General features: G+C 42.8%; 1 protein-coding gene across 1 annotated transcript in view; it reads left to right on the plus strand.

Moving 5' to 3' along the window:
* alk (ALK receptor tyrosine kinase) overlaps positions 1-17,570 on the plus strand; it is a 296,482-nt gene extending 278,912 nt beyond the window's left edge. Inside the window, exons 16-29 of the mRNA XM_028997359.1 lie at positions 1,547-1,717; positions 1,803-1,901; positions 3,238-3,393; positions 4,096-4,209; positions 6,077-6,263; positions 6,727-6,817; positions 6,944-7,008; positions 7,118-7,247; positions 7,747-7,844; positions 9,180-9,272; positions 13,594-13,695; positions 13,987-14,121; positions 14,639-14,729; positions 15,044-17,570. Coding sequence (XP_028853192.1) covers positions 1,547-1,717; positions 1,803-1,901; positions 3,238-3,393; positions 4,096-4,209; positions 6,077-6,263; positions 6,727-6,817; positions 6,944-7,008; positions 7,118-7,247; positions 7,747-7,844; positions 9,180-9,272; positions 13,594-13,695; positions 13,987-14,121; positions 14,639-14,729; positions 15,044-16,009 — 2,498 coding nt within the window. The 3' untranslated portion in view covers positions 16,010-17,570. The remainder of the gene's footprint in view (positions 1-1,546; positions 1,718-1,802; positions 1,902-3,237; positions 3,394-4,095; positions 4,210-6,076; positions 6,264-6,726; positions 6,818-6,943; positions 7,009-7,117; positions 7,248-7,746; positions 7,845-9,179; positions 9,273-13,593; positions 13,696-13,986; positions 14,122-14,638; positions 14,730-15,043) is intronic.
* The last annotated feature ends 1,524 nt before the right edge of the window (positions 17,571-19,094 follow it).

Below are 19,094 nucleotides of genomic sequence, written 5' to 3' on the forward strand. Positions count from 1 at the left end.
GACATGGGTGAAGAAGTGAGGGTTTAATAAAAAGAACTAACATGGCACATGGGCCAGAAACACAAACAAAAGGGATGTTAAACACAATGCATTCCAGATGGCAGACAAGGAAAAGCCGTCACATACCCCGGTGAACAAATGATGGGTGTGAGGGCACACCCTAATATATAACAGGTCCTAATCACCCTGTTTCCACACCCACCCTTGAATTTGTGCCACCTGGTGGGCCAGTTGAAAGTGAAAGAGATTGTTTTGTCAATACACAGCATAGAACAGCACAATGTAATGAATCCTCTACATTTAACCCAGAGAAGAGCTACCTGCTCTTCCTTCTGTCTTGTTTGGGGACTTGGCAAGTGCACATCTTCAGTGGAGGATAAGAGTCTAGTTGTTTTAATTGTCCTATGTATTTTTCTGGATGTTTCGCCAACTGAGGTGATGCAAGTGTTAGCGATTTGCAAATTTGGGTTCATTTGGAGCTCGCGAGTCGAAGGGAAGGAGGGGACACATGACAGGAGATCTCTCAATCTCTCACTCACTCATCCACAAAGAAGCAGTTTGCAAAATCAAAGCAGTGTTCACTGTGACTCAGCTGTCACACACCACCAAAAAACACCAGTGTGATTTGCTGTGTCTTATTGTAATGGTGTGTGTGCACCTTGCATGTACCATCACATTCCCTGAAGAGAAGTGCTACAGATCATTTTCCTGTTTAGCACCACTATAATCCTGACCTAGATATTACACCAAAGAAGCACGCAAGTCATTTTTTTTCTCTGTACATTGGTGTGAAAAAGTGTTTGCCCCCTTCCTCGATTTCTTTTATTTTACTTAAAAAATTTATTTTTGTTTACTTGTGTTATATTTCACTAATAATACATATTTTTTTTTATATGAAAGTGTGACAAACATGGAAAAAAAAGAATTCATGGAGGGGGCAAACACTTTTTCACACCACTGTATAATGAGTATTAAATGATAAAAACCCATCTGTTGGTATGGGATGTCCTGGGATGTCCTACAGTGACACAAAAGTGTCTTTATACCTAGATGTTGATGTAGTTTTTTTGGTTGACAGAGTATAGACATTCTTTTCACTCTCCACCAAAAACATTTTGTGTGTCTTTGTCATCACGGCCACCATGGTGGAACAAGACTTGACATCAGAATGTACTTAGGGTGGATCTTCCATTGTGTGAATCCATGTATCCATAATTCAGTCGTCCACCGACAGACAGGTAGAACACGCAGCATACTGATAACCACCTCGGAATCCTCGTGTACTTGTTTTACACAGCACTCTGAACTACGGCTCCATACAAGGATTGCAGATACTAAGATTGTAGATACTAAGGATTGTAGAAAAGTAGGCCATTCCGTGTGTTTTCTTGTCTGCCACTCCATTTTTTGAAACGAGGAGTCAGATATTGTGCCAGCTTTCATTTTTAAAACAGTTTTTCCCTATCACTGATATTTTGCATGTCTGATTTCGAGTATGTGTGTTAGAGGTTTTGGGAGTTGCAGCATCATTCTGATTCGGTTTCAGGTGGCGGCGGAGGCTGGAACGGCAGCTCCCCTGTTGCTCAGGGTGGCCGACCTCTCCTCTTAGGTGGCCAGGGTGGACAGCACTGCCACACAAAAGGCTGGCGGACTAGAGGGGGCTTTGGTGGAGGTGGTGGGGCCTGCACTACTGGAGGAGGAGGGGGAGGCTACAGAGGTATGATGATGTTTTTTTTTTTTTAGAAGAAATAGTGCTGTCTTTTCAGACAAAACCCAGCAATGTTGCCCTTTGGCTGCTGCAGGTGGAAACACATCATTGGAGAATGACCCGCGGGTGGACGGGCAGGATGGCTCGTCCTTCATCAGCCCAGATGGAGAGCTGTACTTAGATCCCCTGAAAGGTGAGAAGTCACAACACTGTTTTGTCAGAATCTGAATGACAGTTGTTGGCCAAGTAACACACACTAGGAATTTGTTTCTAATTCTAATGTAGAAAACATTATCATATGTATCTTGACAATGTAAAAAACAATACTAAATATTAATAACATCAACAACAATAATAAACAATGCAATATATAATTAAGATGTTATTCACAGACGTACATAATATGCATATTACAAACAAAACAGCACAATAAACAATTGTGACACCCCGGGGTCAATTATAAAGGTCCTGAGTAATCTCAACAGAAGCCAATTAAGCATGATTATGCAGGACTCATTAAAAGCAGGTCGGCAGCACCCAGTAGGTGCTGCAACATCCGTTTGGATGTCTGTGAGACTTGCCTTATATGTTTTAGATTCCAGTTTCTGATGATCTGTGTGAAAAACTTCTAAGAGAAAATGTAAAAATGTTAACAAATCTAGCAAAGACACCCATGTCATTATTCTCAGTCACAATTCAGATTTTTATCAATAATTTTAAAAGCATTTAAAAAAAATTGGATTGTAAGGCTAAAAGTGCACCAAGTCAGAGTAAGCGAAGAGCTCAGATTAGTAATTTCTCAATTTCAGGTGTCAGAAATGCAGAATTAATCAGATGAATGAGTAATTTGCAAAATGTAAGAGCAGATCGATATAATATCTGATGCAGGTTTCTACAGGAATCTTATCAACTCAGTACAAAACAATTAATAGCAGTGGTCGATAGCATAGACACTACGCACACCGATGTCCATGTTCTGGCTATAACATAACTCAAGCTGAAAAGCAGTGGAGTGCGTGGGATCATGGGATGGCGACTGGGAATACGGAAAAAAGGACACTGCCTCTCATGTCAAATTAGTGAGGGAGGAAGGCCACTGGGGCGAGAGTGGAGATTTTTGGAGCAGACGTTCCAGAATGGACGGACGCGAGAACTTCTCAGGGAGAGCCGTGCCCATTAATACAGTTTCATCTCAGACTTCTGATTTCTGTTCGAGGCAACAAACCACCGAACTCCCGTTACCCTGTCCCCTGACGAAATTCTAATTATGTAAATTCCATGCAGGCTGTTTTACTTTTTGGCGGCGGTGTAATGGAGCGCCACTGGAGCGAGAGTGACGACTCGGGGGAATTTATTTCTCTGCTGCCACCCCTTTTGGAATTCAATGCTCATATGCAGCGCTACTGTTTTCCCATATTGGGTCATATTGAAATAGAAATGTGGAGCGTCTAGACTGATATGTATAGAAGTTTCATCTATTCGTTATGCCCTGTTTGCATAAAAGCTAATGCCTTCCTGGTTCTGAGCAGTGATGGAGGGGGACGGGGAAGTCGCCATCAGTCAGGTGCAGAACTGCAGTCACTGTGAGTCGGGCGAGTGCCATGAAAGCATGGAGGGAACGGTGTGTTTCTGTGACGACGAGCTCACTCTGGACCATGACGGAGTGTCTTGCATCAACTCTACAGGCAGGATTTCAAGTTTAACTTCAATATGTGCAAAATTATGAATGTAGCATCAAGAGTTTAGTAGTTGTTTGTCTTAGATACACAAATCAGACACATCACACATTTTTTACGTAAACTGAAAACCTTCAAATAACATAATGATTAATGGAGCAAATGAATTTTCATATTTCATTAGTGGATGCATTCATGTTGGTTTGATCTCTCCCAGTTAATATAAGTAAATGTTTGTATTTAAATTAAATTGATCATTTCAGGATCAATCATGATCCAATGCTTGTTTGACTGGTTGGCAATTTAACTTCCAGATGCCGTTTATTATGATTAAGTGATTATGTGAACAAGTTTTGTCATTCCTTGACACCCTATTTTTCTTTATTTTGGACTAGGATCCAGTGGGCTGTAATGGCAGAATGCATTTAGCCCACTGTGTGGCATATGATCTCATTCACGATGATTCAGTGTGAAACTTTTAATCTATCATCATACATCCGCTACAAATCTTCCACTGTATAATAAGAAAGCTTAATGCTGTAGTTATGTAATTCTTCAGACCGGAGTAATTAGATGTGGATGCAATACCTCACTGATTGCAAAGAGCTGAGTGTGTGTGTGTGTGTGTGTGTGTGTGTGTGTGTGTGTGTGTGGAGGAGCTCAGTTTGGGTTGGTCTGTAACACACTGCTGCTTCTGTGCTCTTGCTCCAGGTCGGTACATGCTTCCGCAGCAGCCCCCTCAGTCTCACCCAGCCCTCTGGCTGTCTGTGGGGACCTCAGCTCTCATTGCAGCCCTGCTGCTGGCTGTGTCGGGAGTCATGATCAGTGAGTAATGCGCTCGTGTGTGCACACATACACAAATACACACATAGACATGCATGCAGACTTTCAGCCTAAGACAAGCTTGCACACACACCGAATTCAGAGTTCCGAATTTAAGATATGGAGTTTAAAATGACAAATGAAAAATATTGAATGTAGAAATTAGAACACCGTGCCACTGGGGATGCATGTGACAGTGTATTTTTTGGTGCCGGTCCCAATCCCAGGCAAAGGGGGAGAGTTGCATCAGGAAGCGCATCCGGCGTAAAAATATTGCCAAATCAATTGTGCAGATAGCCAGACTGGCTCATCCACTGTGGCAACCCCTAATGGCAGCAGCCAAAGGAAGGAGGAGGAAGGGTTTAGAGTTAAGAACTTGGAGTGTAGAATTTTCAGCTTTTAAAATATTGAATTTAGAATGAGAGAAAGTATAAAATGTAAAATTTAGAATGTAGAATTTAGAAGTTGCTCATGTTTAGACTCACACACACACACAGATTCCCACACATTACCATAGTGGGTGCATATTTGAATATATAGATATTTCATCAGGTCACACGGTGGTGAGCGGCATGGTTGTGAGTTTGAATTTGGTGTGTGGAGATTGCGTGCTCTCTCCATGTAGGCATGGGTTTCTCTGGCTGCTTCTCACCATTCAAAGCCATGTACACAAGGTGAACTGGCGTCTCTGAATTGTATGCTGTTGTGAGTGTGTGAGTGGATGTGTGCACGCTGCAACCTGTTTCCAGTGTTCTGGGATGGGCCCTGGCGGCCGTGACCCTGAGCAGAACTAAGAAAGCGAGAGTAGATTTCTCATATATTCCCTATAGACTATTAAACATTCCTGCTTACATCAGGATAATAGTAAATAATAAAAAACTCATTTGTATGCTCATGTCATGTTGTTTCTCCTTTCGTTCTAAATAGACACGTAGTTAGACACGTAATAGACAGGTCTGCTGTGAATGTCTGGGTGGTTTTTGTTGAGTGCACCAACCGAAACAACGGGAGTTTGGTTTGTTGCCTCGAAGTCTGACATGAAGTGCTTCAATCATTGGTTGACTCTATAAGTACGTAGACTGACATCCATCGACAGCTCCCATTTGTACCGGTGCCAGCTGCAGAAATGCTGCCAGGCTGAGCAAGTAGAGCAGAACAGGCTGGAAGCTCCTGGGATTCAAGTGCTGGAGCGAAAGACCAGAACGCTATTAAAGCATATTACATAACCTCATATCCAAATATATTCCTAGTGCACAAGCATTCTTAGCACGTACACACACACACACACTCACACGCCTTGTTCTTCCCCAGCCTAGGCGATTCTTCGTCTGTCAACAGGTCCTGAATGTCTCACACTTGCTTGCGCAGTGTGTTATCTCATGCAGGCACATACTCATTGAGCCATCAACCCAGACATCAGAGAGTGTGATACTGTAGCAGGGAAGGGAGGCGGCGAGGCTGTTACAAATGCAGCCCGTTAATGATGGATGGGCAGTTAACTGTTCCCTGACAGGCCTCGTCCGTTACCGCTGCACAAATAAATAACTTCCACGCTCACATCTAATGTGTTTACAGCCTGGGTCAGGGCCATGCTGGGACTGCCACACCTAGTCCTGTCTGTGTGTGTGTGGGGGTGGGTGTGTGTGTGTGTGCATGCGCGTGTGTCTATGAATATGTAAATATTTATCAGCCGTGGATGCACAAAATAGGATTTGAGTGACTCTGAGAAGGACCTAATAATTGTGATGACAGCCGAGACAGACCAGATTTTGTAAGGTATCAGTGGTTATGTCGATAGGTAGTTCATAACCATACACCAGCTTCACGCCTTCACGCTATACTGAATAGTACATCATTAATGTGATTACAGTGTATAGACGGAAACACACAGAGCTGCAGTCCATCCAGCTGGAGCTACAGAGTCCAGACTGCAAACTGAGCAAGCTGAGGGCCTCGACCATCATGACCGACTACAACCCCAACTATTGCTTTGCTGGCAAGACCACCTCCGTCAACGACCTAAAGGAGGTTCCACGCCGCAACATCTCCCTCACCAGGTCGGTCATACACCACACCCACAACCGCTGTGGCAAATCTTCCGTTAATAAGCGAAAACGGTGTTCATTCAAACTGGTTAATCTGCTGTGAAGCTGTGTGCTCATGGGTGTGTTTCAAATGATCATTCATGTCTCTAGTGTTAATTGGAGACGGTTATATGATAATTTGAATTTTTTTTTTACTTCAATTTTTTACTTCCCTCTGATAGAGCTCATTTGTTCCTTATTCTAATTCAAAAATCTAAACTACATTTTCCTTTCTAAATAACAAAATGAAGTGCTACAGTCATAATCACACTAATATAAACATTACAATGCATAGAAAAGCATTTCCATAAACTACTTTCTAGATTTTACAGGCTACATTCTAATTCCATTTTACATTGTAAACCCATTTGCACAAATATAGCCATAACTGATTAATTAATTTCATTTAAGAGAATGTGTTTGTGTGTATGTAAAGGGGCTTGGGGCATGGTGCATTCGGTGAGGTGTATGAAGGTCTGGCTGCGGGGATACCAGGAGAGCCCAGCCCCTTGCAGGTGGCAGTGAAGGTGAGACCCACACTATGACAGAAAGAAACTTTTTAATTTATTGGCTGGAAACTGGATCATGGTGAACATTATGAAGTGATTTATTTCAACACTGGGGCCATTTTAATATGCCCTCTTTCTTAATAGACCCTCCCTGAGGTATGTTCCGAGCAAGACGAACTGGACTTCCTTATGGAAGCTCTCATTATTAGGTGAGCTGACAAATTATTTGTTTGTGCACACATCAGTTTCAATCCACATGCATTCAAATTAAATTGTGTGATTACTATTTTTATTTTTTTTTAATCTGTCCTCAAACAGTAAGTTTAACCACCAGAATATTGTGCGCTGCATCGGTGTGAGCCTGCAGGCTCTGCCTCGTTTCATTTTGCTCGAGCTCATGGCTGGAGGAGACCTCAAGAGCTTCCTGAGAGAGACTCGGCCTAGACTGGTGAGGCACCTCTGTCCTTCTACGTGTTGGTCCTTCAAACTGTTCTGGAACTCTTTTAACAACAAGCTAGTTAGGTACTCCAGCGGAAAAACATGCAATGATAGACACTATTCCTCCCAGAGATGTTCTTTCGTTAAGTATGATGCTGATGGAGGAGGAGAGCCACCAGAGTTGATGAGTGTTTAGATGGGTTTATCTAATGATTTATCTAATTTTCATACATATTAAGATATTAATGAGGCTTATGTCCTTCAGATTGAGTTATTCTACTCCAGCCTAACTGGTTTCACTGGTTTCACTGCATGATGAAGGTTGTTGCTATTAGTTCACATTAACCGAGAGTTCCATAATTTGCCAAATGTCTTACCCAAGACTATAGTCTCAAAATGGTCTCAAGGTCTATAGCAGAGATACAATTACTCGTCTCCTCCCTGACAGTCATTCTTTCAGATGTTTCTTTAGTCTATTGTTCAAACTATTGTTTACTCCTTCTCCTTAGGAGCACCCATCCAGCCTCACCATGGTGGATCTGCTCAACGTCGCCAGGGACATTGCCCGCGGTTGTCAATATTTAGAAGAGAACCAGTTCATTCACAGGTGTGAGGATATACTGGGAGTGGAACAGATGCGACCTGCAGATGATGCAAGATGAATACTGCTTGCCTCAGTGCTGCAATAGCAAATGCAATAGCACGATGGGGTCTTAGAGTAGGGTAGTTATAGCCTCTATACATTTACTGCATTTTTCAGACGCCCTTATCCAGAGCGACCTACAGTCAGTACTTACAGGGACAGTCCCCTTGGAGACACTCAGGGTTAAGTGTCTTACTCAGGGACACAATGGTTGCAAGTGGTATTTGAACCTTCTGGTTCAAAGCGAGTGTGTTACCCACTAGGCTACTACCACCCTATTCAGCTTTGTCTCGGTCACTGACAAATCTGTCTTCATCGTGCCACATTGCCTGTCACAGACAGTGTTACATCAACCAATTATACAATGTGTTAAGTAATAGACAGTACAGAAAGTTTTACCAGTGGCAGAGCAGCATAGCCACATTCTGTGAAGGAATTAATGCTTCAAAATGCGCACTAAGAAATATCACTAATCCCAAATATACAAAAACACAAACACAAATAAAACACTTTGTTGAATACAAAGCAGTCCAATTGTCCCCATTGCAGGAGGCCCAAGGGACTGTGTTGTTTTTTTTGCAGTAAAAAATGTGCGTTGGTATATTTTTTCCTTTGTGGAGTAAAAAACGCTCAAAACACGAGTTCCCAAAATTCGGCAGATGGCCCCTTGTAAAGTCTAAGCACTTCCCTCCTTTTATGAGGTGCCAGATTCTCTCCTGCAGGCTCTGAATGATCCTCCCTTCTGTCTTACCTGTGTCAGAAACTCTGCTTCCTTTGCCCAAGACAAACGAGTCCAATTAAAACTCATTTAGCCAACATGTGCAGTAAAACCATCAACCTGTCTAATGGCACTAAGCTTTAAAGAAGTAAAAAAAAAAAATGGACGGAGACTTCATCCAAAACCACACAAGGCAGTATTAAAATGTTCCAGACCTAAGGGCATCTTCAACTCTCTTCAGCTGTACCGCCGCCCTCGTATCCGTCATTGCTGATTCACGAATATAAACACACATATGCGCAGTCACATCATCTAACACACATCAACCCCTTCTTAGCTTCTGGCAGCAGACCCAGAGGGCTCTTTTGATACCACTTTCCATTTAATAAATGCATTCTGCATTAATTTGTTTCAGTGCAAGATGTGTATTTGCATTAGAATGCGTTGCGCTCTATGTAGTATACCAGGCATCTTAGATTTAGATTAATGGTGTGAAATTGTATATGGGCCTTTCATGGGAATTCATCATGTGCCAAGCTTATTGTGTGCTGGACTGATGATGCGTTCTATTCTGTCCTCAGGGACATTGCTGCCAGGAATTGTCTGCTGACATGCAAAGGCTCGGGGAGAGTGGCCAAGATCGGTGACTTTGGAATGGCCAGAGACATCTACAGGTACGGTCCACTGTTCATATGCAGTAAATAGTATTTTATCACTCTAGATCCACACAGAATTGCTGTGAATTATCATTGGATAATGCATTGTTTATAATGTTGGATGCATTTACTGTCCTGTAGACCAAGGGGGAGCTTAACATTCAGTGTCAATCTGATTCAGGCCTTCTGTTTCTATAAAAGTAAACGTGAGGACTCTTATTCAGTCGTTCTCACAAACCAACCAAACCACTGCCATATTTTGGCATTAGTTTGAGTTAGTTTAAGGAAGCGGCCCTGTAATCAGAAGGTTGCCGGTTCGAATGCCGATCCGGCAAGATACCACTGAGGTCCCACTGAGCAGAGCATCGTCCCCACACACCTCTCCCCAAGCACCTGTCATGGCTGCCCACTGCTCACCAAGGGTGATGGTTAAAATCAGAGGACACATTTCGTTGTGTCACCGTGTGCTGCAGTGTTTCACAATGACAATCACTTCACTTTCACTTCCACTATTCCACCTTTTCTGCTGCAGAATATTTTAGAATTTGAATGAAATGTATTTTAAATGCATAATTTAACATACTTACTCATCTCATGTGAATCATTATTGTCTGATATTTACTGTGAAAGAAGCAAGAACTTGTGTAAATGAAATTAATTGCAATGATAATTATGAATACTACTTATGGTTTGCAATGCTGATTTGGGCTGGGATTATATAATCACTGTGCAGTGCTAATTCAACACTAGGAAATGTGTATTCAAGTATAAAATAGGGTGGGTCAACACATTAATGAATTGTGTATATACGTTTAATGTAATATGTATCAGTGTGTTAATATCATACTGTGATTTCTAAGCCTTGGTAAATGAATATGTTTTCTTTTTAATTCAACCTTTATTGAATATATGAATTGATAATGAACAATTTTAGTGACATATCAAGAAAATATCAAGAAAGGCAATACATTAACTTTAATTAGTTGCCTGTGCTTACACCTCGTGGATCAGATTAGTTCTGATGACTTTAATCCTGTAGGTCTGTTGATGCTGGCTTTACATGTGCTTTGAAGTGCTTTTTTGAGAGAGCAGAGTTTATTCCTCTGCTGAAGTGCACTGTCATGTGGAAATCCTGGTTACGTTGTGACCTTTAGTTAATAAGGAAGTGCTGAAATCTTCTGCTAACTGCCAAAAGGCAGAAATCATGTTCAGAACACAGAGCAGAAGGTGAAACACCTTCATTCGCTCCTCGCATTAGGATGTGCCTCGGAACCACTTATTCAAAGCTCTGTTTTAAAAAGCGGTAGAGAAGCGAGAGCTTTATCTGCAGGGAAGGCAGATAATTCAGGATTCTAATTCTGGCAGAGATTCAAGGATTTTAAGTCTTTTACTGTCACCTAAAAAGAGTCGTCCGTACAATGACATCTAGCTAGAAGAAAATGTGCAATTTGTCTGAAACATTTGAGGGCACTATTTTTAAACTCAGATGAAGCGCAGTGCTACACGCTAAGCATGGGGCTTGCTTGCTAGTGTACGGCCGCTGAGGATTTGCATGAGTAAATAATCACCAAAGAAATGCAATTTTAAATTAGGTTTGTGCATCTGACATATGTATTCATATATAAATACATAGTTATGTATCTTATACTGGGTGACAGAAATAATTAGGCATCTTCCTCAGGTTTCAGATACCTACCGAGTGAAAGAATTCCTGTTTCATCTATTTTTTGTAAATGCTGAGGATGCTTTACCTTACACCGTCGATCAAGTCCCATGTTTGACATGTTTCACTGTGCTTTGTGGCAGTTGGAAAATAGTGCCCTGACTGTGTCAATGTGCTGCAGCTATTTGTCTATGTGCTGATCCTGGTGGAAGGTGAGTTGTTTGGGGAGGAACATTAGGTGGGGGGTTGAAGGGATATCAGGGCCCAGTCTGATGGCCTGGAGGTATGAGCTGTGTTAGAAGATTGCAAGTTCAGCGTTTCAGGCATCTAAAGCACCTGCCAGACAGCAGAATAGCAAAAAGGCCTGTGTTGGCTTTGGATCAGGTCTTTGATGATTTTGTTGGCCGTCTGAAGGGACTCCTTTGGTAGATGTCCAGCAGAGATGGAAGGGGCAGAGCAGTTATTGCAGTCATTTATGGTCCGTGGCTGAACAGTTCCCAAACCATGCTGTGATGCAGCAGGTTAGGATGCTGCTGAGGATGGTGCTGGTTGAAATGACAGAGTACAGGTGGTGACATTTTGAGATTTCTCTGTAAATACAACTTCTCCTGCTTGCGTTTACTGACCAGTTGAGTGGTTACATTTCCCCCCATAAGCTCCCCGCAGAATTCGAAGAACTCTTTGCCTCACAGTCAATATTCCCTTTTTCATCTGAATGCAATTGGCTCAACATGACTTCACACTGCTTGCCAGGTACTGTTTTACTCCACCAGTAAGGTGAAGCGATACCTATATTACAGTTAAGTGTCCTTTCAAGTGCAATTTGGATTTCCAAGAGCACTTTACAGTATCAGTTTAAACAGGATTTTTGCATAACCAATAAAGCAGAAGTGTTTATTTCATTATTCAGATGTATTTGAGGAAACAAAGTTGTCTTAAATTGAAACCAATTCAGTAATTACAAATTTGCAACATGTTTCTAACATGTACAAACTTGCTGATAAGATACAGACAGTTTGGGGACAGTGCAAGTACAGAAAAATCATTTTCTGATTTTACGTATACACTTGATGCATCTTTGAAAGGGAAACAAAGCATGTTGCACTTGATAGGAATCGAAGGATCCTAGGCCTGGGAACATTCTTTTCTGATGACCAGGCATCCCTTAAATTAGCCCTTGTTTTTTTTCCCTTGATTTTGAGAAACTCCATACATTTTTCCTCATATGCCTTTTGCACAGAGGCTTCTTGTTTTTATATCTGTGTGTGTACGTGTGTGGCAAAACAACATTGCCACCTGTTGGTCTGGCATGCATGCTACAATCATTTTTGCGCATTTGTAAGGGAGGATATTTCAGAAAATGGTGCATATGAAACTTTTTCAAAAATGCAATGGAAAGAAAAAATCCACCATTGTGGCGTCGGACAGGCCTTCACTGGCGACAGTTGATTTGCTCGAGTGCCGGAGTACGGCGCGTCCCCCCGGGAGGGCTGCTATAAAAGCGCCCTCTAATTGCCGATGTAGATTTATACCATATCCCACTGCGAGAGCGACAGGAAGCGCGGAATAAAGCCTGCCCTGATCCGCTTCCTGAAGTTCAGGCTTTCAAGCTAAATCTATCCGTCGACAAACCTCATGCCACCTAGTTGTTCTGTGAGCAGTTGGATATTACATCTGCACACACACACACACACACACACACACTAAAACAGGTATTCAACAGAGGGGGGTAAAAATCACAAATTATTCTTGCATTATATTTAGTAGGTGAACAAAAACTGTGAGTCAAGAATGAATCGAGTGAGGGGCTCTTTGTGACCCCCCCTCCCAGGAATGGGCACATGATGATCTTAATGAAGGCCTCACCACCCCCTGGAAACACACGCCTCCTGCTTCCCCCCCCCCCCCCCCCCCCCCCCCGCTGCTACCAACTCTTCACAGATGAGGAGCATTCGGCAGAGCTGTGTGATGCCTTACATTACTCACTTCAAAAGGGCTCCGCGCATGTTCCCCCTCCGCCCCGTCCCACGGGTCCGTCACATTTCGATCAATTTCCCCTCACGTGTGGGGGATTAAAAAAAAAAAAAAAAAAAAAAGTGCGGCGTCTCCAAATATGGCCAGGCAGCTATATCTCTAAAAAGCACATGCTGCTTCCTGCTAGATGGAGAGAGAGCGTGACGATGCCCTCTGTGAGCCGCCGACCCGCCTGTTGCCAGCCTGAGATGTGAGACGTCTTGCCGGCTTCCCGAGGCTCTGTGCGTGCTCGCCGATAAATGGGCCGCCTCGACGCCTCGCCATGCTTTAAAGTTATCTGTACTCCGGCCCGTGGGGGCTCCTCTGGATGGGAGGAGAGATGAACTCCGATAAAAGTCGGGATCAGCAGGCAATCTGATAAGAGCCTGAGATCAGATAGGCAAAGACGGATGGCGGTTTAAGGCATTGTAATGGCGGGCGAGGGTGTGAGATGCACGAATCTGTATAGAGTTTTTTTTATTTTTTTTAGGTGGACGAACAGACTTATTCCAGATTACACGGCTACTTAATAATGAATGATCCGGCCTATCTCTCCCTCTCTGTGGTGGGTGTGAATAAGAACTGCTGCTGTGGCTGGAGCACAGCCAGGGTCCTAACAAGGTCCGCTGAGTGTGTGTTCGTGTGTGTGTGTGTGCTTCTTAGAGCCAGTTACTACAGGAAAGGAGGACGGGCCATGCTTCCTGTCAAATGGATGCCCCCCGAAGCCTTCATGGAAGGCATCTTCACCTCGAAAACGGATACATGGTAAGTGGAGGATCCACTTTTTTCCACCTAGCTTTTTACTCTCTCTCCCTCTCTCTCTCTCTCCCTCTCTCTCTCTCTCTTCTTTCCATCAGCCCCCGCCTCCATTTCTTCTCACACTACCAATTACTCCTACTCCCACTACCTCTCCATTTCTTCTTTCCAGCTCTTTTTCTATGAACCCTTTTCTCCACCTTTTCTTCATTTCTTTTTCTTTTTCTACCTTTTTTTGTGTTCTGTACAGTTGCTATTTCTGACTTCCATTCTTGTCTGGCTGCTCGGTGTGTCTGGCAGGTCGTTCGGGGTTCTCCTCTGGGAGATTTTCTCTCTGGGATACATACCGTACCCAAGTCGCAGCAACCAGGAAGTGCTGGAGTTTGTCACGAACGGAGGCAGGATGGATCCTCCCAAGAATTGCCCCGGGCCAGTGTGAGTTTCGTGCTTTCCTCCCACCAAGTAGCACGTTGTTCAGGGTCCACCTGTAAAAAAGTCAAGTTTATTTCCGGAGCAGGTCTTTTATATATATATAAAATTTTATTTTTTCCAACAGGCCAAGAGACAGCACTTATTAACTCAGACACAGATATCAATAATTAGCTATTTTCATTCCAACACAGTGAGGTGTGTGACTTATGTGAGACAGCAGACAAGCTTTAACCTTTCTTGTTTATTTAAATTCTGCACATGCTCGCTTTGTGTTGCATCCAGCTCTCAACAGGGTCAATACTGATCAAATCACTGCACTGTAAAAAACCAGGAGCAATTTAACCCAATATGACAATTACAGCTCAGCTTGATTAAATCAAACACCCAGCGTGTTGCTTCACAGACACATCTGCAGTCCATCCCTGAGCTGTCACTCAGACAAAAAAGGGTTCATTTTATTAGAAAAAAAGGTAAAAATATTAATAATGAAATAAATTGTACCTGTGTGTTTGATTGACAGGTATCGGATAATGACACAGAGCTGGCAGCATCAGCCGGAGGACAGGCCAAATTTCTCCACCATTCTCGAGAGGATTGATTACTGCTTACAGGTGAAAGTTTTTAACAAACTTTATAGGTGTACTTGTTTGGAGTCAAGTGTATGTAATCCACTGCATATACAAAAGCAAGGGATATTATATTTCTATTGCCACCAGATCTGGAGACCATCCTTTGCCATGATTCTTGGGATGATTTATCAAAAAAGTTGCATAACATCACTGAATGGAGATGCAGAAGTATTTATTTCCATAGTCCATTTATTGACAATTGTGGAATTAGTTTTGAGCAGCTTTTTTAAATTGAAGTGTTGGCACAGGAAGAAAACCAAATCAACGAAATTATCGGATTCCTTTTTTGTTTGCAGGACCCTGATGTGGTGACAACACCCTTGCCAATAGAGTATGGACCTGTCCCTGAGGATGAGGAGCGAGTAGCCATGCAGCCTGAAGACCCTTCTGCCCCATCCCTGGTCCTGACAGCCCAGGGAGCACCTGAGGGTGCAGAGGCCCTGACCAAACTGCAAGAAGAGGGCAAGATTCATGCTGATGGCCTGCTGTTACTCAACCACCAATCAGAGGCTAAGGCTGCAGTGGGTGTGGCATCCCAAACCCAACCCCAGCAGGCATTGCATTCGCAACCAGCCTCTGCGCCTCCACCTAGCACCACTAAGACCTCCTTCTCTTCAACCAACCCGACCTCAACATCCACTCAAGATGGGGGCCATGTCAACCTGGCTTTCAACCAGTCTCACATTCCAGTAGAGAAAGAGGGCCACAATGGGAAGCCCACCAGCCTGTGGAACCCCACCTATGGATCCTGGTTCCTGCAGCAACAGCGGCAGAGGCAGCAACAGCAAGGTCAAGCGGGGGGTGGCCGCTTGCCAGGTGAGGGTCAGGAACACAGCAGCAGGACTGTGGCTGAAGCCCTGGGCCTGCAGCACCAGCACAAGCAGCAGCAGATCCAGCTCCATCATCAGCAACAAGGCCTCTGCCGGCCACTCCTACCACCTCCGCCTCCTCCAGCCATGTCCCAGCCGTCACTGGTCCTGGATTCGGCCACCCTGCCCCCGGTGCCCCTCTACAGACTTCGTCGCTTCCCCTGTGGAAACATTGGGTATGGCTACCAGGAGAAGGGTCTGCCCATGGAGCCGTCCATTCCCCTGGCCATTCCCACGCCCCAGGCTCCTCCAGGCCCACCGGGCCCTCAGAGACACGTTTCCCTCAGCCGTCCAGGCCTCCCCGAGGAGAGCCGGCCCCTTCTCGTCACCATGGGGACAGTGCAGGACACACGGCTCCCCAAAATCGAAGGGCACAACGCCACAGTGCTTTAACAGCCCCCCCTCTGTCTGATAACACCCCTTCCCGCAGTGTCATAATGCAAAACACTGTGCTGCTCGCGCCGACACTCATCTGGCCAGGGTGGCCAAACCGCTTCTCAAGTCCCACACGTGTCCACTTCGTGCTATGAGCAGGTGAAGAAAACATTGTTGCGGTCTAGGACTTGTTATCTATCATGGTGGCCAGGCACAGCAGGCATTCTGTAGGGACAGATTTTTTCCTTCAGTTTTCTTTCTTTCCTTGAATTAAGTTGAAGTCTCATAACACAACCGAACACTCTCCCTCTTCATTCCAATTTGGAATGATGAGAATTGCATTTTTTTTTTTTTTTATTGCCAAGCCGATTATAGAATTCCAGAGACAATTTTCAGAGGGGGAGGGAAAAAATGTTTGTTGATGTTTGCTTGCCTGCTTGTTTATTTATTCATTTGTTAATTTATTATTTGGAAGCTCTGTAAATTGTTAATAGTAGCGCTTCTTATGCTGAACTGATTACATTCATTATGCATAATTCTGTTCACTTTTTGGACTCTGTCGGCTTTTAAAGTGCAGGACTTTTAATTTTAATTCATTAAAAGAATCCATAATGGTTTATGTCTAATGGAAGGTCTGCTGGGAGAGATTATTGATTCATTTCCTGTCAGGTAAATGCGGGTGTGGAATCCTGGTCCTGTCTGTCTTCATTTTATACTTGAGCGTGTATGTGTGCATTTCTGTGCTTGAACTGTGCAACACATGATTTCTTGGAGTAAAACATGCCATCTACACAAGATCTAGTGTGCTGTTTCTAAATCTGAACTAAATCTGAGTAGAAGGTATAGGTCCACGATAGTACGGTCATGTGCGGCAGTGTTGTCAGTGTACAGTTGCAATGTAATGCAGGTCGGAATCACCATGCATGCCACTGTCACATTAGGGTTCATTTGCCAGCCCTTTCTGAAAAAAAAATATTTGGGTCATCAATCAATTTAAAAAGTGATGAGTCAATTGCACATTTTATGATTAATTAATTGTGATTATTTTTGTAAAGCCCCAAAAAAACAATTGTAATGAATTGACTTCATTATCACTTCTTTACATACATTAATTATATTTAAAGATGGGTCGAATAAGCCTGTTAAAATATATCATAAATGGTTACTAGAATACTATTTTTACACGAGGGAAGGTTCATGTCAGCAGTAGCTTTATTTAGGTGAGATGGACCATGATCATTGCTATATTGTGATAAGGTGTATTTGACAGTTTATTTTTGGATATTTGTTGCTATGGGGCAAAATGTAGTTCTGTATAGTGTCTGTGTAACCTATGGATTATTTAAAAATTATATATAATCTGGTTTCAGATTTGGCATCAGCACACTGGATTTCCATATGGACTAGACAGACAGAAGCAGGCAACAACTTTTTTTTTTTTCAATCAAGTTACAGAGTGGTGAAAGTGATTTATATAATGCACAAACTTTTTCCTTCATTTTCCTTCAAGCCAATGGCATTCAGATTAATCTTTTGTATATAAAAGTCTTGCAAAGAAATGAAATAATGCTATTGCTTCCTCTCTTGTGCTGTCATTTCTGAAGATGCACATATGACTAAAACACATTTCCTGTTTGTTTTTGTTTTGTTCAGGCAGCCTAATTTGACACTGTTCAGTGGATATACTCAAAAATCCAATATTGCATCTGAGATATTGCTGAATAGTCTCCTGTTTTTTTTATATATATTTCTATATTATATATTTAAAAAAAAAAAAAAAAACAGGCCATCATGTCATGGCTGCAAAACCCATTCCCCCCTCTTCTGAATGATGATAATGAACATAAACCCAACATCCACCGGCACCAGCGAACCGGCAGTTAATAACAAACTGTTCATAAAAAAGCACATTTAACATGAAAAACTGACACCTTATGGAATGTCACTGAGCCACACTGGCTTTACTGCAGATCACTGTTCGGCCAAGGCCATGCATTGTGAGTCTATATATGTCCATGCTACTGCAAGAGAAAGTGAAGGTATTGTCATTGTAAAACACTGCAGCACAGCACACGGTGAAACAACAAAATGTGTCCTCTGCTTTTAACAATCCCCCTTAGTGAGCAGTGGGCAGCCATGACAGGCGCCCAGGGACGGTGCTTTGCTCAGTGGCACCTTGGCGCTGATTACTGTAGCCCCTGTAGCTTGGTTAATTACTGAGTAGTTAACCAAAAACATGAATACTCAATATAATTTGAGTAATGTTGAGTAATGAGTTTTTTTCATTATAGATTAGTTCCCATTAGATAATGTGCTACAGTGCTGTACAGGTATGCATTTTTTATTTGCATGTTTGATTTTTTCTTCAGTTAAGACTGTGTGAATTAATTAAAATGCAGATAGATGCAGTTCCCCAACTCATCAATACTGGAAAAAAAAAGGGGGGGGGGGCATTTAATCTGCCCGCCAGCACAGCAGCAAGTCTGACACTGAATGGTTATTAACACATAACGATAATATGACAATCAAATTCTACCCTGTGTTCCTAGCTACAGCTTGCAGGAAAAGACTTTCCCATGACACTGAAATGGATCAATAGGTTTAGAAATTGGATGGGCGGATGGACACTTGTCTAATTAGTTCATTGATTCAGTTGATGAAGGCCACTGATTGACTCCCCACCACTCTGATATAATAGATGACACAAGACCCAAAGTGTCTATACAGGTCTGTGATTATTGTAATGTCCCCAGGGTCGTGGTCTCATCCTCACAGACTATGGGAATAATGGAGCGATCGATAGCTATATGGAAAGTTCTTTCTGCAGCTGAAACGGGCATAACAAGTGCGAGGGGGCAATTGCTTTTTCATACAGGAACACTGGGTGCCCGCATAACTTTATTAAATAAAGGAAGTAAGTAATAAAACTTGTGTCTTGTGTCTCAACTCATACTCGCATTTATCTGCTGATGTGATAAACACAAGCTCAAGAGTCCAAAAAGAGTCCACATTTTATCAGGGTAAACAACATATTTAAAAAAAAAAAAAAAAAAGCACTGTTTTAGTGACATTTCCAAAGCCACCCCAGCACCATAATGCAGCA

Source organism: Denticeps clupeoides, chromosome 1 (assembly GCF_900700375.1).
Source record: "Denticeps clupeoides chromosome 1, fDenClu1.1, whole genome shotgun sequence".
Classification (NCBI taxonomy): domain Eukaryota; kingdom Metazoa; phylum Chordata; class Actinopteri; order Clupeiformes; family Denticipitidae; genus Denticeps; species Denticeps clupeoides.